We start from the raw sequence: 23198 nt of genomic DNA, 5'->3' as shown, positions 1-23198 counted from the left end.
AAACATTTTAAGCAAGAAATAGGCCATAAAGTTGCTGAATCTGTTTGGGTTTTTTTTGGACAAAAGTCAGTTTAAAAGATTTGTCAAATTTTGAGAGGATTTCATCATGCTCATCCCATGCGTCATTTCTGCTAAGTGTTTTAACATAATTGGTCATATTGACCATTGAGTCTGACTGCCCGCAGGCCAATTCAACAAGTCAAATCTAAAGCTGATGGCTCCTCTGACTGATGACGGCACGGAACACACCAAACCGACTAGAGTCACCAACCTCCACAGACTGTCTGACGGCCAATAATCGGGTTGCTGTGTCAGCGCCATTAGAGTCATGTATGCGGCATAGTGGGCTCCATCGAGGACCTGCTCTCTATGTTGTTACGAAGGGTAGAGATTTTCATGCCTGGACCCAAAAAGACCCAGAAAGGTACTACCCAAAAACCAAATCGGTCTATTATATGAAAGCAGTGACTCGAACGGACTCAAACCCGTACGGACCCGGGAGACACAGACCCTATTGGCACCGATTTCACAGCTGATTGGTTCATGTTATTTTACAAGTGCATCCCCTGTGCATGGCCATGATGCATGTAATCCACCCTTGTTGCCAAGAAAGTTGTTAAAAAAACTCTAGGTTTTGTGTTCTTGCTCTTGCTGACTGAAACAGCATTGGTAATTCACTTGTTATTTCAGCTCCAAGTCCACTTGTTGTCATGGTGACGGATCATGACGAACACAGCTTGTTCAGAAACAACTTCTATGATGATCATCCTATTAAACAGAACCGGGACCCGTGGTAATAAATCGGGACCCAACCCAGAACCAGTTGACCGTATGAACAGTGGATCCAAACCCGTACGGGTCCTGGGTTGGGTCTCGTGTTCGGGTAGACCCGTGGACCTCCAATGAAGAGTTCATTGTAAGATAACGAAAACACAACTATTCATAGTTTTAGGTGATTATACACTAATGAAAACTACGTAGGATTTATTAATTGTTTATTAAAAGTAGAAATACTACAATGTAAAAATACTGGTAGACAAACCAAAGAGATAAAGAAACCATAGTCACAGGGCAAGAAAGACAATGGGTGAATCTCCAGATCCCAAACATGTGGAATGAGTCAACCCCAGCCAGGAGAGAGAGAGAGATGTATTGATGAGGTCTCAGATAAAAAGTTCTGATACATTTTACAATAAAATGCAACTCAACACACAGCACCTCACACCACAGGCAAGAACCTGATTTCTCAAGAGAATCACTTGATTACCTGTGATCATTTGATTACCTCATCTGTGTTTGAGTTTGTGTTTACGTGACACGGATACGCACAAAGGTGTTTTTTCATTGTCCAGTTAGGCAAGGTTAATGAGATCCCGTGTGCCAATTGGGCAGTGATCTGTGACTACTATTACAAACAAATAAATAATGAGTAATAATGAATAATTAGTCTGACCCAAATAAAATGTATCTTTTATCAATATCAATTTAATCTCTGTGTGCGTCATCCGCCTAAACATTAACCATGGTATGCTAGGCTAAATTAAGCATATATCTGTCAGGATTGTGTCCTGATCTTTTCTCTAACGGTCCTGATCTGTAATTAGATATCATTCCAGGCCGATCAACATGCAGAAACACAAGATGCTCTGCTGCCACTCCCTCTGTCATTCATCCCTGTCTTTGATCGGGTTCAGTGGGGGTCAAATTGAAAGAGAAGTCTGAGATAAAAGAAGATCTCCTTAACCCTCATGTTGTCCTCGGGTCAAATTGACCTGTTTTCCTATATCAATGTTCTTTTTAACTACCCAATTGTAATTACCCAAAATAAGATGATTGATTCTTCACAATGCTCTTTAGGAAGTACAAATCTCTACTTTCATTAATTAACTTATTCAATTTTATAGCAATTGAAAAAAAAAAAATTGAAGTGGTTTCAAAATTGTATTGAGTAAAGGTTGACATATTCCAGTGTGTGATTATCCAGTAACATAATTCCTTTAGTTTTAGTCAATATAATTCCTAATTGCTACTTTTCTAACTCTAACATTAGGTTTGATTTCCTCTAAATGAGGCTTATTACCATAAATTTCCAAAATAACTGTAAAACTAAAGTTAACAAGTTAGTGTTATGTAGTCTTGAAAACATCAAAAAAGTGACAAACGTTGAAAAAAATGCATCAAAAGGGTTGAAAAAAGTGACAAAAATGTAAGAAAAAATTAAACATCGATATAAAGCGTCAAAAGTGTTCATTTTCAATTTTGACGAGAAGACAACACAAGGGTTAATAGTTTTCTTTTTTTAATTTTGTGATTTATTCCACCCCCTCATGTCTTTTTTCATCTTGTTCATCCATCCTTTAGCCTTCCTCTCTCACATGACTGATCTTTTCCCAAAATACAACCCCTCTATTCAACCCTCAGTGCAGTGTGACTTAGCTTTTTATGTAATGAATCTCTTTTCTGCCTCTCGCTCAAGAATTTGCCCCTTCCCTCCATCAATAATCGATGAGGAGAGGGACGATGTGAGATGCTGAAGAAAGACAGGCAGGGTGAAAGATGGGGTTGAAGTGAATAATAGAAACCTCATTAGAAACTGGGGCGACGTCAAGCTGTACATTATCCCTAAGTCTTGGAAATGTACACTATCACTGTCTGTTTCAGTTTGCAATGTTTAATGCAGGTTATAACAGGAGATGCATCGAGAGAAAGCAGGAGAGGCAGAGATGGAGGGAGATTTCAGGGGAGGCAGTTAAAGGCGAAACGGAGGAAAGTGAGAGCCTATCATCTGCCAATGTCCCTGTTTTTGACTGGAAGTAGAAGAAACAAATTGTTTTTTTGTAGAAGCTTTTAATGGAATCAGGTGCTTAATGCAAAAGCTACAAAGCAATACAGCTGCTTCAGAAAGCTGAAAGCCACAGTGACATGATTTCATGCTTGTGTGATCGTTCGTGTCTAAAAATAGAGGTCAGTGGTACAAGCTCACCTGTGTGTGCATGTGTGTGTGCTCAGCCATGCTTGCTGGATGGGATTATGCATGCAGGACAACATTGAGGGGATGTGTTATAGGCTAGTCCTTCATCATTATCATTATATAGCCGCTGAGTTTGTTGCACCCCTCGTTCTCTTTTTATCACTCCCTGACATTTAATGAATAGCTGACCTGGGAACCTCTAAAAGAATCCAATTTGTGTTACAAAAAGGCTCCAAATATGACAGGGATTAAGGGCAGATAGATTGAGAGGGACTGGGAAGAGGAGAAAGCATGTACAGCAATGAGGATTACTGTTGGAGGGAAATAAAGAAAGATAGAAAGAGACAATGATGAGGGGACAACAAATAAATACATGACAAAAAGAGGAGTGTTCACCTGTGATGAAGGGGGAAAGGTGGAAGAAGGGGAGGAAGAAAGAGAGAGAGAGAGGTTGATATGTTACAGGTAGATAACGTGAGAGAGGTAAAGTGCTGGAGGTATAGAGTGTCACCTAAAGGACCAAGAGATAGCAAGTGGGGGCAGGGGTGCAGGAACTCAATCCCAGAAGCCAAGACAACAGCTGAAGATAAAAACCTCCTCACCTGAACGCACCAAGAGAGAGATAAAGGACAGGAGCATGGTGAAACACTGAGTAAAAAAACTTGAGGAAATACAAGGACAGAGAGGAGGAAATACAAGGACAGAGAGGAGGAAGTAGAAGAACATTTGAGTTGTTGTTTTTCCTCAAATTACTTTATTTGTTCTCCTTTAATTTACCTGGAACAAAGGAAAGACTTTTACTTCATCAACACAGCCAAATTTTAAACCATTTTTAAAATCTTGTGTAGCTGACTTTGTGAGGAATTTTAACACATAAAACACAACAAGAACTTCTGCAGAAGTGAGGAGAGCAGGGAAGAGGCAAGAGAGAGGGTAAGGGAGGGGGAGGGAGAGTGAGGGAGAGAGAGAGAGTGTATGTGAGCCTGTGACACTGAGATGTTCATGATCATTCGGGAGCCGTCCGCCGGAGGCGGTGCTGCAGCGATGAGCGCGCCACAGGAGAGGAGTGCAAAACAGGTACGTGCATGGCTACGGGTGACTACATGTATGTAAATGTGTATATGTGATCAAAGTATTTGTCCTCTCTTCTTAACACACATTCTGAGGCTTTTCTGTGTTCAAATATGCAACTGTACTGTATGTACAAAAATACATTTACATTCATTTAATTTTGCGTGATTACATTATTGTTTTCCGCCAAAATCAATTCCAAGATATGGTAACTTAAAGTTATTGAAGTGTAATTGATGTAACGGATGAATGATCGATGTCTAGGAAAAAAATATTTCTCCGTTATTGCTGAAATGCTTTACAATAAACTAAATTACTGTAAATGATCTTTCGTGGGTTGAGAAAATTCAGAAAATAGAATAAGAAGGTGCATTGTTTTGTTCTTATGTAATTAAAGTAAGTAAAGTTAAAAGTGCATCACAATAAAAAGACAACAGTATTTATGTCAACTACTTTTAACTATGTTTTGCATTTATGTACACTACTAAATATGTCAGAAACAATCATGTCCATCAGTCCTAATGTTACCATGACGTGTGTGAGTTTAAACAGATTTAATTAGTCTGTAGCCCCCCACCCCCTCTCAGGTGCAGGCCGCCATCAAGAAGAAGATGGAGAAGCAGAAGAAGCGAACCAATGAGCAGAGAGGTAGCGTTGGAGAGGTTAAAACTGCTACGCCTCAGCCTCCTCGCCACCAGAAATTCGGTCAGTTCCCCCAGACGACAGCGGCGGCCGCTGAGGACAGAAAGTCCCTAGAAGAGGAGCTGGAGGAGATGATGGAGGGACCACAGGGGACAGAGAGGCAGAAAGAGGAGGACGGGGAGCCTGTCGACCTGCTGCCCATCGTGGACTCTGTGTTTGGACAGGTAGGAACCATCTTCTGCAGTATGTGTGTGAATCATAAGTTCACCTTTGCGTGTCTGACACTTCTGTGGGTTCACATGTGTGTTTCATGCGCTGCATCAGGTTCACCGGCTTGATTCAAAGCCCTAAGCCTCAAATTCAAACTGAAAGCCTGGCTGTGGTCCAGTTTTTGTAAATATACATCATTTTCACAACCATGACCTCTTTGATCTCACATGGCAGAAGGGCATAAAGCTGCAACAACAGCACAACCAATCTGCCTTCCCATTTAACCCTAAATTCTTATGGAGGTGGCGGGAGCAGTAAAGCACAAGGGCTAAGCTAAGGATGGAGATAGCGTGTGTTTGAGAGGATTTAAGCTTCTTTACTTTGGGAGACATTACGACAGAGTAATCCGTAAAAGATACGGCTACAGTCAGCCGGAGATCTGATGAACACCTTAGCTCAGTATCGCATCACATCCCATCACTCACATGGTAAGCAGTGAAACACGACACGGCACGGTAGGCTACGCCATCACAGCATCTGTCACCCCGTGGTCAGACATGTAGAATTAAGTTGTGAGAAAGTGGTGGATTTGTGTATGACAAAAAAATCTAAGGAGATTAAACCAAAGTTAAAGCCCCACTTGTTTCCTGTTTCTGATCTCAGCTTGTGAGTTATTCTGGGCTGTTTTTCTCGACATGAAGAAAGAGTGCACCTAATCACGTCAGCAAACTCGGAAGAGGGGTTGATGATGATGAGCGTGGCTGATGTTAGAAGGAGAAAATTAAAAAAAAGTGATGTCAGTGGTGATGTAAATGAGCCAAAATTAGAGAGACCAGCTGATTGAGTGGGAGAGAGGAGCATGTTGGCAAAGTCTGAAGAGAAAATGTATCTTCACCGTGTTTCACTGGAGGGTGCCTCGGGGTCCCTGAACCTCACTTTGACAATCAGTGCATGAGAGGAGGAAGCTTGTGTGTAACAGGCAGCAGGTCACAGACAGCGAGACCCTCAGCCCCCACATACTGCCGAACTGAAATCAAACAGACGGAGCTTGAAGAGGCTCGCGCAGTCTTATGATCTTAAAATTATGCTTCATAAAACAAGCTCAGTTGTACAAATTGCATCATAATGTGACTTCACCAAGACAACTGTTTCTATTGACTACTGATTGGTAGACTTTTGGCACTTTAAGGAACATTTTGTAATCACCATTTTGCACATTTGAATGTGTTTAGGTTATTTCACTTTTGAACTGTAGACCTTTTTTCAAGATGTATTGTTTTTGCTCATGACATACTTGAGTTATTTAAACGGCTGATTTATTTGATGTTTTTTATTTTTATTTTGCTTTGGTGAATGCAAAGCTATGGTGCTAAAACAGTCTCGTAAGTATTTGTCACTTGTAAAACACAATGCACAAATGAATGCAAGAGTGTTTTGTATCTGTAAATCTGTGTTGTATCTGTGCCTCGAATGCAGGCCAATTCATGTGCGCAAATGCGTATCTGTGTCCGTGTGTCTAATTGGTAACTCATATTTGATAATTTGTAAATGAACTTAGTATTTTTCAACATAAATACTATATATATTTGTAAATCTTCTAATTGTGTGGGTACTTATGAGACTGTTTTTCCACACCGCTGTTGTCACACAATTTGTGTCTCAAGTGATGATCACAGCGCTGTCCAGTAGATGGCGGTAATGCAACACTTCTGGATGCCAACTGCTATTAAACTACATGAAGACTTAGAAGAAGCCATGTCAAATGTTTCAGAGACGGTTGGCAGAAACTACTTGACGTTCCTCAGAGTAAGTTGATATTACTAGGACTTTGTCGTGAAATGAATTACATTTATATTTTCAGCATCGTTGTTGCAGTGCATTTACAATTTGCTTCATGTTAAGTTCCTGTTCTTGAACAGCTTGAACAGCGATGCTGACTTAGCTCGTTAATGTCAGCCCTGTAACATGGGCTTTGCCTGGTCTTTGTATGGAATAGAAGAAGCCGTGTCAAATGTTTCAGAGACTGCTTAACATTCCTCAATGCCAATTACTGTACTGACAAACACGGTTACAATATGTCAAGCAAATGTTACATTTGTATTATTTATAGTTCAACTTGCAATATCATCTTAAATCTGTAGTTATGGCAACAGCTACAATGTTAAACATGATGAATTCATTTTTATTCGGATTTCTTGAGGTGAGAGAGACTCATTTGAAAACGGCTTAACTTTGGAACCTTATTTTATATATCCCTGTTATGGACAAGCATGACATGGTTGGTATCAATTTATTCCTTAGATCGTCTAGTTACATATGATACCAAATATATTCACTATAGCTTGGCGTAGGGTTTAAGCAGCACTTAATAACATTTCAGACAAATTCCATACAAAGACCAGGCAAAGCCCATGTTACAGGGCTGACATTAACGAGCTAAGTCAGCATCGCTGTTCAAGCTGTTCAAGAACAGGAACTTAACATGAAGCAAATTGTAAATGCACTGCAACAACGATGCTGAAAATATAAATGTAATTCATTTCACGACAAAGTCCTAGTAATATCAATACTCGGAGGAAAGTCAAGTAGTTTCTGCCAACCGTCTCTGAAACATTTGACAGGCTTTCTAAGTCTCATGTAGTTTAATAGCAGTTGGCATCCAGAAGTGTTGCATTACCGCCATTACTGGACAGCGCTGTGATATCACTTGAGACACAAATTGTGTGACAACAGGGGTGTGGAAAAACAGTCTCAAAAGTACCTACACAAAAAAAGGAAATTTACAATATTATCTTATCTGACACCGACACTGTTGCTGATAACATCTTCTTTAGTACCTGTACTTTTATGTAGGACTTTAACTAAGGGAATATTTTTACATTGCTGTATTTGTATCTAAATACTTATTCCATCTGCTCCTTTAATCCTCCATCTATTTTGTCTCTTCTAGTCTTTCTCTGATTGACAGCTCACGTCACTAGACACCAGCTGATGCACATCTGACACCAGATCAGTACATGATATGTCTACCTGCTCACACATACACTCTCTCACACACATGGGTTTGGGACGGTTTCAGGAGAGTACACTGAGTCCAAAAAAAGGGTCAGAGTCACATTACCCGAGTACTGCCCAACACACACACACACACACACACACACACACACACACACACACACTGCATGGTTAATGTGTGGTGCTAAAATCCTACAACTACTACTGTGACAGTAATCCAATGCTGATACCTGGATAAAAGCAAATGTAATGTAATCAAAATGGAAACCCAGTAACATAAATAAGCTTAAGTGTGTTTGTGTGCGTGCATCATGCAAACACACATGCATGCACTCACGCACACAGACACGCAGACACCTAACAGCATCTCTTTGGTGTGATTAACTGGAACCGTCAGCAAGGGAGAATCAGCCTGGTAATTAATGGTATTGGTTGTGTCTGGGGTTATTCATGCAGCTGCTGCTTTCAGTTTTGTTATATTAAAAAAGTTAATTTGGTTGATAAAGTTGTGTTGTTTAGAGTTTGAATTTAACTACTTGAATTCATATACTTATAGATATGTTTTAGTCGTTAGGTGGTGGAGAGAAGATGGATTGATCGACAGGCGTATTTTTGTTTGCAGTTGGACTAATTCTTGCTAGAATTTGAAACTTTTTCCCTACACAGAATCTCAGGGAAAACACAATCATGATGTCAAAAAGAAACACAAGTAGGTTTTTAAATATGGTCTGACCTCATGTGTCACTGCATGCTTCAGATGTCATTTAAAGTTCAGATGTGAGGACCTCCATTACATTAGTCAGTATTTCAATGTGACTTTTGTACATAAAACATTTAAATATGGAAGGTTTTTAAATTAACTTTTGCTGTGAATGTGCATGCACATTTTCAAATTCAGAGTCTTCTGGAGAAGTTTAAAGGTGCACAATATGATTCATTTAATGCTAAAGTATGTGACAAGGGTTTGTTTGAGTTATTCCACTCGCTATGTAGGCTACTTCATTTGTTATCTTTTGTCCTCTTACGTGGAAACATTTCCATGAAATCTAAATTACACTTAAGCCAAGACTTTGTGGCTCTGCTTTATTGAAAGAAAATTGATTGCTTTGTCAGTGTCACCAGCAGCAAAACATAGTGTAGCAGGCTGGGAGCAAATGTAATTTCTGATCTCTTACATGCGGATCAGATTAGTGAAAGATACTGTAGTCTTATTATACCCACCGACAGCGCTCACATCTATCTGCGTGCCCACCAGACCACCCACGATTTAAGTGTTAAAAGTCCAAACGGTCTGTTTCTACTTAAGAATATTACAGTGGGCATTACTCTTAAGCTGCACAATCTGCCATGAGATTCTGCAAAAAATAGGGGTTGTAGCCTATTACTGTCTCAAATCTTCACTGCAGCAGCTGTCAGATAACCCTCAGCTATATTAGACCTGACTGTCCTAAAGTGGCCTCCTGTGGTGACTGCGGATGATTGCAACAGAATATTGACCAAACGGAAAGAGATGTCACCATTATGTTTTGTTTCAGGAAGATCATTTGACATTTAAATCCAAACAGATTTATGAGCAAATCAGTTCAGACCACACATCTTCTCTTATTTGAGGACTTTCACACACTCACACCATCCCATCATTTTTTTTAAATGCCCTGCCTGTTCTTGCTTAACCCACCTAATTAGAGCTGCTCTCAGGAGTGTGGGGCCGTGGCTGTGCTCGAATGACATCACTCTCCTTTTACTTCTGTCCGGCAATGAGCTCTGATCAGCCAGAGTAATTGAAAACACCTGTGTGAGTGTACAGTGCTTACATTTCACAGGCGTGAATTTGCACCATAAATGAGGCAGAAAGTCACCACAAACTTAAGTGTTTGATGTTAAAAGTACAAATTTTTCTCAAAAGTGGGGATCTCAACCCCCACAGTGTTGAAGCCAAAGTTACGCCCTTGATTTGCTGCAATAAAAATGTTTCCCCTTGTACATTTACAAAGAAGAATATATGCTATGCTATTATTGATTACTTGTGACCAAAAACAATAAATTATAGTCATCAAACACTAAATGATAGCCTATTTAGTAAAAATGGATTTTTATTACAGAAACGCTTTTATTTTACTAACATTAAGACTTACAAGTCACCCATCAAATGTGCATTTACTTGTCTTACTGTTTCTATATGGTGTAGGTTACATCTATATTATTTAGAACAAAAGTGTTTCAATTCTAGAGAAAAAACGTGCAAAGCTACACACACACACACACACACACACACACACACAAACACACACACACATACACACACACACGCACACACACACACACACACACAAACTGTGCTCTCCATATGGATGCTCTGTAGTAAGCAGCATGCCAAATCTGCTTTTGGAGAGGTTTGTTGACACATGCTATGTACGCGCTCAGCCGACCACTTAGCATTGCACTCATAACCTCAACTTTTGACTTTAATGTTGTCATCATTTGCGAGGTCAGACCTTCCTCCACAAAGTGACAGATACTGTGGGTCTCATTTGCTGAAGGGTAAAGGCTCACTTGGTTTTTAAAGTTCAGCATGTTTTGAATTTCTAAATTCTTCATGAAAAACACTTACAGTAATAAAGATCACAGGACAGAGATGAACTCTGTATGTCCAAAACCACATCAGGAATTATAAAACCTTTCCACTAACAACATTACCTTTGATAGTTGATTCTAGAATTGCATTTCTTATTCAGTGGAGCGTTTGATCACCCAGTTAATCAGTATAACTCACAAAGTAAATCAATCCTCTCTGTTCTAGTTTTTAAAGATACCGTACATGTAGTGTGATTGATTTTTCCTCCATGAACAGCACGGATGGAAATCTTTTGCATTATACTAACCGTTGTCATAGGGTTTGTGATTTATATTAGTGCAGATTTTCCCAATTTTTGCTTATGCACGCATTTGTTTTGGCATTCAAACAGTTTCAAACTGTACTTTAATATACCATTTTTGTTTTACATATACACTTTGATACTCAGTGTCCAGTCTGATCTTTAGCAAAGAAAAGGAAAATATCTATTCATTTACGTATCAGCTAATCAACATGGAAGTTATATTACTTTTTATCCACTTTTATTTTAGAAATCTATCCTTGATAATGCGATTATTTTCACTAAAAGACCAAAGCGGCTGCAAAAACCAGAACTTTCAACCAATTAAGAAGTATAGTTTTAGTTTGGGTTCAGACTTTACTCACACCAAATACACACTTTTTTTTTGTTTCTTCTTTTCTATCACGTTAGTTTCTATTTTCTATTCTATCTACCCTATCTCCCTGTTTAATCTCAAATAGAAGGGATTAATCCATCACTTAATTCTCCCTCTAAAACTCCTCATACTGTAGATGAAGTCATTTGAATGCTGCTGGTGTAACATGTGGACAAGAGGGAGGAGAGAGAGAGAGAGAGCTACTGAAAAGAAAGAGAGAGGGGGATTAAAAGGGTGGATCCGTGTGAAGAGAAAGCAACAGCGCTGCTGCTGCTGCAGCGAAGAGAATCATGAGTAAGCTGCTTCCAGTAGAGAGCTCAGTTTGGTTTGGTTTGGTTAATTGTTTTTGTTTGGTGACGTCTTTTGATTTTGGATCGTTTGGAGACGGATTGCAGTCCTTCAGGATTGCTCATCATGGATTTGAGGTGTTTACTTTTTTGTCTCTGTGGTATCAGATGTGAAGAGTGATAGCCAGCAAGTTTTCCAACAAAGTCAGAGCTCTGTCCTGAGCTGGACCTCGGAGGTCCAGAAAGAGGAGAGCAGAGAGAGAAGAGATAAAAACAGAGAGAGAGAGAGAGAGAGAGAGAGAGAGAGAGAGAGAGAGAGAGAGAGAGGGAAAAGGAAAAGGGACATTTTTGGCAGCTGTTGACCAAGGAAGGTTGGGTAATGGGCAACTGCACCAATCCAAAAGACAAAATGAAGAAGGTAAGGTTTATCTCTTGCACTTAGTAATTCACACTTTTACCATTTTATATCTGTCTACGTTTTTAAGTGATTCAATTGAGAGAACTTTGAGCAAAGTTCATTTTTGTCATCTAGTAAAAACAAAAAATAATAGTTCAAAAGACCACTTACCATCTTTCAAAACCTTTGTCACAACTTGCTTTAATTATTTAATCCCTGGATAATAGTTTTATAATAATTGTTTTTTAAATGGAGGAAACAGTGATTGCAGCACTGGTTGTTCTAACACACATTTCCTTTGATAGGGAGTTGCAAGAAAACTCAATACGTTATTCCAAATGTTCATCCAGGACACATTGTACAATTTCTTACTGTAACAGTGTTACACACTGACACAAGATGTCAGTCATTAGACCTGATAGTTACCAGAATTACCTCAGTAAGTGTCAGCAGAATGGAGACATAATAAGGAATGTGGAGATCACAACGTATTTTACCCTGAGGATACTAGCTGATGTGAGTGAACTTCCTTCAAACAATAATCTTTTTATGTAATCCAGACTTACTGTGTGTGACTAGAAAACACTGGGTGTTAACCTGGGGGTTCCCTGAAATATATTACTATGTTTTAAATGCAGACAGTGCATTACTGAGGATTACTATGGTGAAATAACAGCCTGGTCTGCCTCTAAAGGGAGAAATGGATGGGTCCCACAGGGGTAAGGTGAGGGCAGTAGGCCAGGAGGGAGAGGAGGATCAGGACGTGGAGGATAAGCCGTTCAACGATCCCTTCTGTATGCTGGTGAAGAACTGCAACATGCTGCACAACATCGTGGGCCCGGCCTGCATCTTCCTTAAACATGGCTTTTCACAAACACTCGTATGTAACAGAACACACTGTGGTCCTTACACAACCCCCCGGTTCAACTTTGTCCACTCGTGTCGATTCATTTTCATCCCTGCATCGTGGTTGAACCCTCCTGCTCTCCACCACACCAGCTGTGTCATCCCATCCCTGATCCGGGTCAGACGATCAAATCTGCTGGCACCACACATACTCAGAGGGGTCGATCATTCATTTCCATAGAAAACGATTGACCGGCTTTGTGGACGTTAACTCCCGATTGTGATGAGGCTTGGAAGTCAAGGCTGAATTTCCAACCAAGCAGTGCAATTGGACGACTGCCCTGGGCTCCAGAAAAGCCCCCCCGAAGACTTCAGGTTCACTCTATGCCAATTAGCTTGTTCTTTCTTGTAATAAAAGGTAATGCAACACTAAATGACAATGTAAACTGAAATGAAAAGGACCTTAAGGTGTCTCTTACCTTTTTTACTCTATCTTAAGGCCCTGTCTTATAGATGGGCCCTGTGTCAACATCTAGCTGGATATGCAGTACGTTTACTATTTCTTTTGAAAAGGATGCATGCATGTTGCAGTTTCCAAAATAAAAATATGTTAAATTGAATTAGCACAAACCAACTCATGTATGGGTAGTAATGTCACGGCACAGGTAGTAGCGGAGGGTTTGTTGTTATGGGAATTAATAAACACTAAGCCTTGCTGCAATGCCAGCTAGTAGCAGACCACACATACTGAGTGCCTGTCTGGGAGAAATCGGGCATCCACTATGGATCCACAGTTCCTTTTTACTCCGTGGCGGGTTAATCTGACCCTTTGAAAATGGCTGTACAAAAATGATAAACTGTGTCCGTGGGTTTCCCATCTAGTATAGATGATACACATAGAGAAAATCAGATTAAAGTAAGTGTGCAACAACTTGAGCATGGTCTTTCTGTTTGTTTGAATATGAAACTAACCAACACGCATTCCAGTCACTCTGTTTGTGTGTCCCATTGTAAAGAGGATGTCTACTCATATTGTAATTTGGTTTGAATTTGGGGCATTGTGCGTTTAGTTTGTTGCGTGACGAATTGAGGCTGCTGGAGTAATAAAATGATGGTGGAGGATTTGTCCCGTATTGTTTTCTCTCTACAGCTCTCAGCCTAACATCCTCACACACTGAACCACAACTTCCATTGTGTGCTTTTGTACGACTGGGCTTGTGAGCTAGCTTAAATGCTATGTTCAAGACATATTCACATAGATTTTGTTTGTATGTAATACAGCTTACTGAACAACTAAATCCTATGAATCACTTTTCTACATTTGCAAATAATGTTCAAATCCTGACTATAACAGACATGGGCTCAGATTTTAATCTACGTAAACAGGCGCTTGATATTTTATACCATCCTCACCACATAAAGCCAAACTGCATTAATAATCACTCTCATTTTTGTTTCTGTTTGTGTAGCATCTCTCCCCTGTTTAGTGGTTGTCTGGATGTTTTTGCAACGATGTTGCTTTAAATTTGACTGTTTATATCTCTGTACTATGCCTGTACAAACAAGCTCTGTAAAGGTTTTCAGCGAGAGAAGTGTGAAGGGAGAAGCTAAAGTGTGTCTCTACTTCCCCCAACAGGACCGAGAGCTGAGACCAGAGGAGATTGACGGTGAGGTGATTTCTCTGCAGCAAAGCTCAGTGTTTCAGCTCTACAACATGTTACCGTAATATAAAAATACCGTGTTTTTAAATTGTTTATCAGAGCTCCGCGAGGCGTTTGTGGAGTTTGATAAGAACAAAAAAGGCTACATCAGTCACAACGACCTGGGGGAGTGTATGAGGACCATGGGATACATGCCGACAGAGATGGAGCTCATCGAACTGAGCCAGCAGATCTGTGAGTGGAACAGCAACCTGAAGCATGTAGGAGAACAGAACAGAGTAGAACCCAAAGAAAGATCAGAAGAGAAATAGAAACAAGACCAGCAATAGGACAGAAGAGAATAGAATAGAAACAGAAAAGAAGACTGAGCTCGGTCCAACAACAAGCGTCCATGGTTTGACTCCTGGTCAGACCACCGTTGTTGCATCTCAGAGCCCTCTCTATCTTTCGGTTTGTTAGTGTCTTTCTCTACTGTGACCATCAGATAAAGGCAAAATGCAATAAGAAAGAAAAAAGAAAAACATTTATCATTTAAAGAATAAATTAAAACAGAAGGAGAACTGTCTATTGGGCAACAGAAATGTCTTGGAAGTTGTTTTAACTACATTGGTTATTTTTCTTAAAATTATTCAACTAAAATAGGGTAGTTTGTGTTTGCTGTTAATGCAATTCAATCAGGAGAGACTTCATTGCAGATATGCAACAACGTATTAGTAAGCTATATGTGAACAATATGAAATGTTTGACAACATGTAATGTACAAAATCTTTGGAGATTAGACTGCGTTGTATAAAATATGTTTTCAAAGGTTAGGGAAACCCAGACATATTCCCAGTTGGAGTCTAGGTGAATGAGCAAGACGGGAACGAAGGAACCAACGTATCTAACAGCCGGAAGAAAACCCAGGGTGCCGTGAGCGAAGGAGACTGGAGGAAGAAGGGGAGGAGGAGGGACGCACCCTTCGTGAAATGACAACTGACAATCGCAGATTCGTAATTGGCTTGTGAACACATGACCGATACTGATTGTTTTTTTTTTAAAGTAGCGCCTTGAAACAGCTGATTGGTTCAGAATATAAGTGATAAAGTCATGGAAGTCTCCCTGAAAGAATTTACACACAGCTTCATTTGGTTAACAATAATTTAACACGCTCTTTACTGTTGTAATTTAATGGAGATACTTGGACATCAGAGGAACTGACGGTGAGAGTTGATGATTAGATTAGAGGGCAGGGGCTGATTGTTTTTGTATAACTTGTGTGTTGCAGGTGGAGGTAAAGTGGACTTTGAGGACTTTGTGGAGCTGATGGGACCCAAGTTGCTGGCAGAGACAGCAGACATGATCGGAGTCAAAGAACTTCGAGATGCATTCAAAGAGGTCAGCTTGTTCATTTGTTACTTTAAGCGGCAGGCGTTATAACTCAGCAAACACAGGCGTAACTAATAACATCACTAATTGCTGCATTGCATTGCAATAGTTTCTAGCCATCGTTAGTGTGATAAGTAATATACATTTCCTGTAGAACAACAAATAAACTCAAGATTAAAAAGATAGCGGGGCGGCTGGCTCAGTGAGTAAATCTTGAGATGCACATAAACAAATGCTGGTGATCTTGAAAAAAAGGGTTGAAATCTTCAAATGTGCAAAAGAGCAAACTTCAGACACTCGCATGTAGAGGAGCAAGAGCGTGTGAAGCAATTATTTTATTACAGACCATCCTCACCCAGAAAACGACCATATAGGTTGATTGTACAAGCAGCTTGTAATGATATATTTACATTATTTTACATGTGGACCTCTTGTGGCTTTATTAAGTACAATTTTTTTTGAGTCATTGGAAATTGACCTATTCTGTCATTTCAGTATGAGGACGTGCTGTTTCCTTTATTTAAGTTCATAGTTTTTTCTTGCTATGATGAGCCAAAATTACAGCTGTTTAAAAAATTCTGTTGGGACAACAGGTGGGAGATGATAAGTGCCATTCAGATATCTGCACACATTTTGTGCATGTTTAAAGAAACTGGATTTCTTTCTTGCTGGCAAATGCAAATCTAACAAGGTTCATGCTTAGCAAGCGTTATTCAGTGAGAAAACAAAAGTATAAGATGTTCAGACTTTTGACAACGAAGAAAAGTTTACCTTTCAATTTAAATTGGTACAACAGAAATAAATGATGTTATTTCAATTAATCCAAAACTTTCCTACGTTTGTTTGTATTGTGTTGTCACTGGTTGATCAACCACCTATGTGAATTTCTTTCATCTTCCAAAGTGGTTCAAGAGTAGACTGGGTAAATCCCGCTCTTTTATCTTATTTTTTGGAGCCCTTTTAGGCCAGCACAGCTGAATACATGAAAGGGGGGAGAGAGGGAAATGACATGCAGTAAAGGGCCACAGGTCGGAGTTGAACCTGGGCCCGCTGCTTCGAGGAGTAAACCTCTATATATGGGCGGCTGCCCTACCGGCTGAGCAACCTGGGCGCCCAACCCTGTCCACTCTGCCGGAAATTTGATTTTTCCCTGCAGCTCGGTCTGGAAACCTGCACGTTTCAGTTCAGAATTTTGCGGGAACCAATTACAAACTGGCTTATCTATCTAGCCCAGTATTGGCGGTTTAATCTCAACGATAGCGGAGTGACCAAGCAGTATCGTGTTTAAATCAAACAAAGCTACGGCCGAATGCCAGATTCCATGGATGTATTAAGAGAACTGCTGATTGGCTGAAGGACTATCCAATTGCATACAGAGTCATTTGAACTATGCCCGTTGGTCACACCTCTCGTGCAGAGAAAATACAGAGCACACTCCCCAGACCAGTGCTCAATCTCAAATCTATTGAGCTTGGCTTGGTCTTGTGATAGCCAGACTAGGTCAAGAGGGCACAATGTGAAATATTCGAAAATGTCTCACTTTGGTGCCAACCAGTGGTGGGTTGACACAGTGAGAAATTGCATTGCAGGCTGGATTAAAAGCAAACGACTGTATTCCTTAAAAATGTCCATGTGTATTCAGTTTGATATACATGGGATCCTTAGCATCTGTCTCTTGTTTCCAGTTTGACTCTAATGGTGATGGCCAGATCAGTTTAATTGAGCTACGTGAAGCCATGAAGAAGCTGATGGGAGAACAAGTGACCAACAAAGAGATTAACGAGATCCTCCAAGATGTCGACCTCAACGGAGACGGTCAGGTGGACTTTGAGGGTGAGGGAAATTCTATTTGACTGTATAGGATATTTTGGGCAACTACATTCACCCTCATCTTCCTCCCTCTCACTCCTTTCTCTTGTCTTTTTTTTAAGAGTTTGTTCGAATGATGTCCCGCTGAGCCGCCCACATGTCGGATGGACAGACAGACTTTATGCAACTGCTGGATTAGAGAACACACCATAGTGTACGTCCTTCATCTGCTCTTGTGAGCACACATCCAAAATTGTATTTTTATATTGAATACTGAAAAAAAAAGTAGGCTTTGATCAGACAAATAGTATCCAGCCTACAACTAACATGACTATCCATATCTGAACCCCTGGTGCAACACAAAGATAAAGCACTTTAACATATCAAACGTTTCATAGACAACATTTATGACTTTGTGTTTTTTAGATGTATTTTTTTGTATATCCATGTTTGAGCTTTGAGTGTAACATCTTGTTTGTTAAACTGTGAAAACAAGCTTTTGTTAATTAAAGAAATGTACCAAAATCGGATGGTTGGTCAACTTATTCCAACCAGATAAACTTTTTTAGGATGTCACATACTATCACAACATTAAAGAACCAGTCCGTAAAAATGGATTTTATAACGTGAACTGCATACAGCGATCGCGAGGAAGAATTGTGGGAAAGGTGAGCTGTGCCTTCTCTGGTATGTGTAGAGTACTTTTCTGTAGATTGTTCCCTAGACCAATGTTTTGCACTTTGGCTTATTGTTTACATAAATAAATAAATAAAAATTTGATCACAAGATATATATACATATATATATATATATATATATATATATATATATATATACTGTATATGTGAATCCCCACTGATGGTAGTTTTACCGACCTACAGGTAAGGATGTCTCACTACGGCCATTAAGGGGTCCTTGACTTGAAAAACCCGGCCCTACAGTTATGCCGGTGTCGTGTTCAGCTAGTTAAGGTAGCATTATTACAGGGTTGATTGGCATAATGTTGAAATGCTAAAATTACCAAAAGTAAAGCAACCAATAGAAACAGTTTGGTTGAAAATTCAATTTAAACAAGAACCAGAAAACATTAACATATCGGACCCTTTTTGTAAATCAAACAACATTTAAACAATTTATCAGTAGGAATGTCTAATTATTTTTGCCACTGACTATTCAAGATAACAATAATAATACTACTACTACTACTAATAATAATAATAACAATAATAATAATAATAATAATAATAATAATAATAATAATAATAATAATAATGAATTGACCTCTTAAGATACCCAGACTAAATATACAGTAACAATTACAAGTTCATGAACAAGAAAACTACCATTGGCTCAACCGACCCCACACACATTTGACCCAACTTTGTACATAGTATATCAAAACGTAGCTGATTCCAATGTCTGTAAACTAGGACATGTTTTCCTTTTAAATGTTTTCTTAATTTAAACATGAAATGTTACCCTCACCAAAAAAAGTTAGTGACTTGCAGATGTTTTCAACATAGTAACATTAGATAAGTGCAAGTCAAGAAAGCGTGTCTAACGGACCAGAAAGTAGCTGGGCGCCAACACACACTACGCTACGTTGATAAACACCAGAAAAGTGTGTTGTTGTTGTACTCACCTGTCTGAACTTCTTGTACACCGGGAAGTCCTACTCTGTCTGCTCTAGGTTCAACTTCTCTGCTAGTTTATTCTCAGTGCATAAAACAACCAGTCCACTGCTCTGGTCCCACCATGCTCATCAAAGTTTTCAAACATGTTAAGATGAAGGAGGCTCTGCAGGGATTAACAGGCACAAACAGCAGTAAGTCCATGAGCATTTTAGCATTTAGCATGTTAGCTGCACCAAGCGTGCACCGATTCGTCAACATCATGGTTGTGTTTAATTAGCTCCTGTCTCTTAGCTGCTTGCTGGGTGGAGCAATAAATTAGTGATTAAGTCAAGGAGATTATTTTACCTCCTGTGTGCCACACATTAGACCTTTAAGGCTAGCTGTATGCTAGCTTTAAAGGTCTAATGTGTAGGAATTTCTCCCATCTAGCGTTGAGATCATGTATTGCTATCATCTCTCTTGCACCACGCAGTTCAAAGTACGAAATACAGCTATGGTTTCACGCCCGTCTCTTGCTCTTTTCAATATCCTTTTTCTTTTTCTGGGCGAGGCAGAAGACTCCTGTTCCTGAAATTTGGATTTTGAATATGTGTGGTCCTCCGTTTTTCCTTCTTCAAACTTGCCGGTGCCAGTAAGAAAGGGTACCCATTAGCAAAGGTAACCATATGACAGCGAAACCGGACCAGTACATCCCGTATATCCCTTAGCAGCTGACGTATTTCAAGAGGGCGCATGAATATGGAGAGTCTACGCCAGTTCACGCAAATTTAAACGTAAAATTTCAAGCCAATAGAAATACTTGGAATTGATGGTGGTAAACATTCATGAAAAAGGAGAAGTTTGTGAATGGGCAACGAGGATTTTGAAAATGAACAAATAAACACACTGGACCTTTAACCCATGCTGGAATTATTAATCACACTGCATCTTTTCCCCCAGGTCAGGTGTTTTTGGCCCTAGCGACTTAGGACAGTAGGAGTGTATGTTTCTTATCCGATAACACCAGTCGATATGAGGCTCTATATCAGAAATGCACAAATGTATAGCCTGTGTTACACAATGCAGCAGGCTCCGCACCAATATGGGAACTGCCCTGCTGGTCAACTTTCTCTTTTTTTGATACACTTCACTTTTTTATCTTTTTCCTTTTTTTTTTTTTTTTTCACAAAGCATTGTGTGACTTTTGTGTGTGTTTTTTGTGGCTGAGTAGGCAAAGCTTTCCAAACCCTATTCAGCATGACACAATAGCGTTTACTCACGTTGCTTACTTTACTTAACCATATTTTCCAAAAATATATTAAACAAAAGTTTGACGTCAAGCATGACATATTTGGTGTCCAGCTAGCAACCTGAAATACAGAGCTGCAGAAAAGCAGTGATTGATTTATGAAAACTCAGAAAGGATTCATCTCACATTTGTATTCATCTTATTATTTTATTCATGTTTTGTTCATTAACATTTTAATTTAGGGGATTTTTCAGTAGTAAGTAACAACAACAACATCTTTGAAATCAAGATTTTCCTTTTTATTGAAAACTTGGCCAGGATTCTGTACAGCAGAGAGGGTGTGCAATGCACAAGGGCAAGAAATCGTGGGGGGGCAGGGGGCTCTAGGGACTCAGTTTCCCATGGTGCATCATACCCTGAGCTGAGAATCAAGTGTGTAAAACAGCAAGAGGTGTCGTGTTCCCTCTTTTGAGTCCCAGAGGACTGTGGAGGGGAATGAAGTGAGGGATTAAAAAAGGGTGAAAAGGGGGGAAAGCAAAGCTCAGCCCATAGGGGAGAAAGAGAAAAGAAGAGACAGGGAGGAATGGAGGGTGGTCCTGCTGGACCTTCCACTGAGGTGTTGTCTCCAATCAGGGACAGAGCTAGATCCTCACTCTTCCCCTCACTGCGTTAGATCAAAGACCGTTTGAGGTACTGAGGTAAGGCCTCAGACATCTCTCCCCCTTTCCCTCTTCCTCCGCCCCTCTCCCTCACTTCCACTCTTTCTCTTTCTCTCCTTCCCTGAGCCTCACTTGCTGGCCATGGTGTAGCAGCCCTGTTGGTGCCACTGCATGTCGCGGATACGCCTCACGGACTGGAACTGAGGATGGCGGGCGCCATACTCGTTGAAGTGCCTGAAGTCGCCCTTCTCCAGCAGGTACTGGCTGCCACGGTATCCAGGGAACTGGTATCCCACCCAGCTGGAGTCAAAAAGAAGGAAACATGTCAGTAAAGGATTGTTTTAAGTGAATCTCATTTCAGTCCTGTCTTAGAGCTCTATCAGTGACACCCGCAGCCACTGTGTAGGCCTACTCACGTTCCACAGCTGACAATGATGCTGCCCACTCTGTCGGTGAAGCCGTAGGAGAACAGGCTGGGAACGTCATCATCCATGATCTCCATCTTGCGGCCCTTGAATTCTCCCACCTCGTACAGGCAGATCTTGTGCTTCTCAGGGTCCTGGAATAGAGAAAAACAGGGAGATACACTAGTTCAGGGAAAAGTTGAAAGAAAAAGAGAAAAGGGATACTTGAGAGTATCAAACCAAGCGTGTTTTTCTTTTTCTTTTTTTTACCATTCTGACGGGCCTGAAGGACAGCAGGTAGTCGTTCTTCTGGCAGTTGCTCCAGGAGTCCCAGCGAGGATACTCTCCCTTCTCCAGGATGTACATCTCACCGCAGAAGTTCATCTGCTCGTAGCCCACAAAGCTGCAATGGAGACAATATTATGAAGTATCCATGCAAAGACAAGTGTTTTAAACATATATATGTATGAATATGTATATTTTTAAACTTACGGTCCACACTCAACGCGCAGGGAGCGCACACGGTCCATGCCCATCTCACACACATTCATGCACTCGTTGCTGATCTCGATCATGCGACCCTGGAAGTTCTCCTGGTCGAACACGTACATCTAGAGGGGACAGATGCACACAGATGAGTCAGTACAACAACAGCAAGGGCCTGTGATATGATAAACTGAATATCTCAATATGTGAGCCACCCACCTTGTAGGCCATCATTCCCATCTCAGACTTCTTGCTCTGAGCAGCCTTTCCGTCGGTCTGGGAAGAACTTTTGGACTTATCTCCACTGGACATGATATCTGGGTGGAAAGAGAGGGAAAACATTGAGAGAGGATACATTCATGTGACAAATCTTACCTGTTTTCACTGGTGTAAGAGTATTGAGATCTTAAAAGGTATACAGAATGATCTGTGTATTTTTGGTCTAATCTATGCCTCCTATTTGGATTTGTATCTCCACAGGTTTACAGTATGTGCGTGTACCTTACCTGTCTGTGTGTGCGATGCCTACGACGAGCCTCACTCAAAGTGTGTGCGGCTCGGAGTGCGCCCCTCTCTTTTATACTCTGGCGCCCATGGGAGAGGGATTATGGAGAGAGAAACAAACCTGCTGAGGTCAGAGATGCGAGACAAAAGAAACCCCACATCATCAGAGAGGGACGGACAGAGGGGATGGGCGAAGGCAGAGGAGAACACACTGAGGACCAGTTACTATCAGAACTAATGAAATACAAGTTGATGTTCCTGACATCAACTTTTAGAGGGTAAATAAAGCCCTAAATCAATAACCCTAAATCATAGTAATTTAGTTTCATATTTTTCATTTTTCATTCATTCCTGTCATCGTACCAATCCACTTATTCAAATTATAAACCAGTATACTTGGACAGGCTTGATTGCATTCAGTGACATGAACTATTTAATTGTGGCCACACACGTGTGTGGCTTTAACAAACTGCATTCACATAAACTAACTAAAGTGAAATGTAATGTAATAGAAATGTTCCAGGGTACATGCTAATGTCAGTGAGTAACATGCATGTGTGATACATGCGGTACATCTGAATGAAATTCTCTGAAAGACCCCCACATATAGGCATAAATCCACAGACCCACGTTTGATATGATAGAATTTCTTCAACCAAACCAAATTTTGGTATGTTTGATGTCATTAGTGGGATGTGAATGCAGGGGAACTTTCCACAGAAACTGTTGCATTCAGTGCACAAACGTGTAATGG

General features: G+C 40.3%; 2 protein-coding genes across 5 annotated transcripts; one reads left to right on the top strand and one right to left on the bottom strand.

The window, feature by feature from the left end:
* The first annotated feature begins 3415 nt into the window (after nucleotides 1-3415).
* Nucleotides 3416-17811, top strand: LOC116697157 (calcium-binding protein 1). Of its 4 annotated transcripts, none has more exons than XM_032528481.1 (7): nucleotides 3416-4048; nucleotides 4612-4908; nucleotides 14328-14358; nucleotides 14452-14586; nucleotides 15620-15729; nucleotides 17406-17553; nucleotides 17652-17811. In XM_032528481.1, exons 1-7 carry the CDS (start codon nucleotides 3968-3970, stop codon nucleotides 17675-17677), a joined length of 828 nt encoding a protein of 275 aa, XP_032384372.1. In that variant the 5' UTR covers nucleotides 3416-3967; the 3' UTR covers nucleotides 17678-17811. The 4 variants fall into 4 exon arrangements, with proteins under 4 accessions (XP_032384372.1, XP_032384373.1, XP_032384374.1 ...); XM_032528482.1 differs by having other exon boundaries at nucleotides 3421-4048; nucleotides 4630-4908; XM_032528483.1 differs by lacking the exons at nucleotides 3416-4048; nucleotides 4612-4908 and adding exons at nucleotides 11382-11866; nucleotides 12540-12725.
* A 2857-nt stretch (nucleotides 17812-20668) lies between these two features.
* Nucleotides 20669-22646, bottom strand: crybb1l1 (crystallin, beta B1, like 1). The gene is made up of 6 exons (XM_032528501.1): nucleotides 22447-22646; nucleotides 22160-22257; nucleotides 21947-22065; nucleotides 21725-21857; nucleotides 21467-21609; nucleotides 20669-21350 (listed from the first exon to the last, which is right to left on the bottom strand). The coding sequence occupies exons 2-6, from the start codon at nucleotides 22250-22252 to the stop codon at nucleotides 21179-21181; spliced, it is 660 nt and encodes a 219-aa protein (XP_032384392.1). The 5' UTR covers nucleotides 22253-22257; nucleotides 22447-22646; the 3' UTR covers nucleotides 20669-21178.
* Between the last annotated feature and the right edge of the window lie 552 nt (nucleotides 22647-23198).

The sequence above is a fragment of the Etheostoma spectabile genome, chromosome 10, assembly GCF_008692095.1.
Source record: "Etheostoma spectabile isolate EspeVRDwgs_2016 chromosome 10, UIUC_Espe_1.0, whole genome shotgun sequence".
Lineage (NCBI taxonomy): Eukaryota > Metazoa > Chordata > Actinopteri > Perciformes > Percidae > Etheostoma > Etheostoma spectabile.
This window is presented reverse-complemented; position numbering and strand designations above follow the sequence as displayed.

Excerpts from the sequence above, each read along its gene's own strand:
- LOC116697157 (XM_032528481.1), top strand. The coding sequence starts at position 3,968 with ATGTTCATGATCATTCGGGAGCCGTCCGCCGGAGGCGGTGCTGCAGCG. Across the intron at positions 4,909-14,327 it reads TGGACTCTGTGTTTGGACAG|GACCGAGAGCTGAGACCAGA; the intron begins GTAGGAACCATC and ends TTCCCCCAACAG. Across the intron at positions 15,730-17,405 it reads TTCGAGATGCATTCAAAGAG|TTTGACTCTAATGGTGATGG; the intron begins GTCAGCTTGTTC and ends TCTTGTTTCCAG.
- crybb1l1 (XM_032528501.1), bottom strand. The coding sequence starts at position 22,252 with ATGTCCAGTGGAGATAAGTCCAAAAGTTCTTCCCAGACCGACGGAAAG. Across the intron at positions 21,858-21,946 it reads CTGCGCGTTGAGTGTGGACC|CTTTGTGGGCTACGAGCAGA; the intron begins GTAAGTTTAAAA and ends TCTCCATTGCAG. Across the intron at positions 21,610-21,724 it reads CCTTCAGGCCCGTCAGAATG|GACCCTGAGAAGCACAAGAT; the intron begins GTAAAAAAAAGA and ends TCTCTATTCCAG.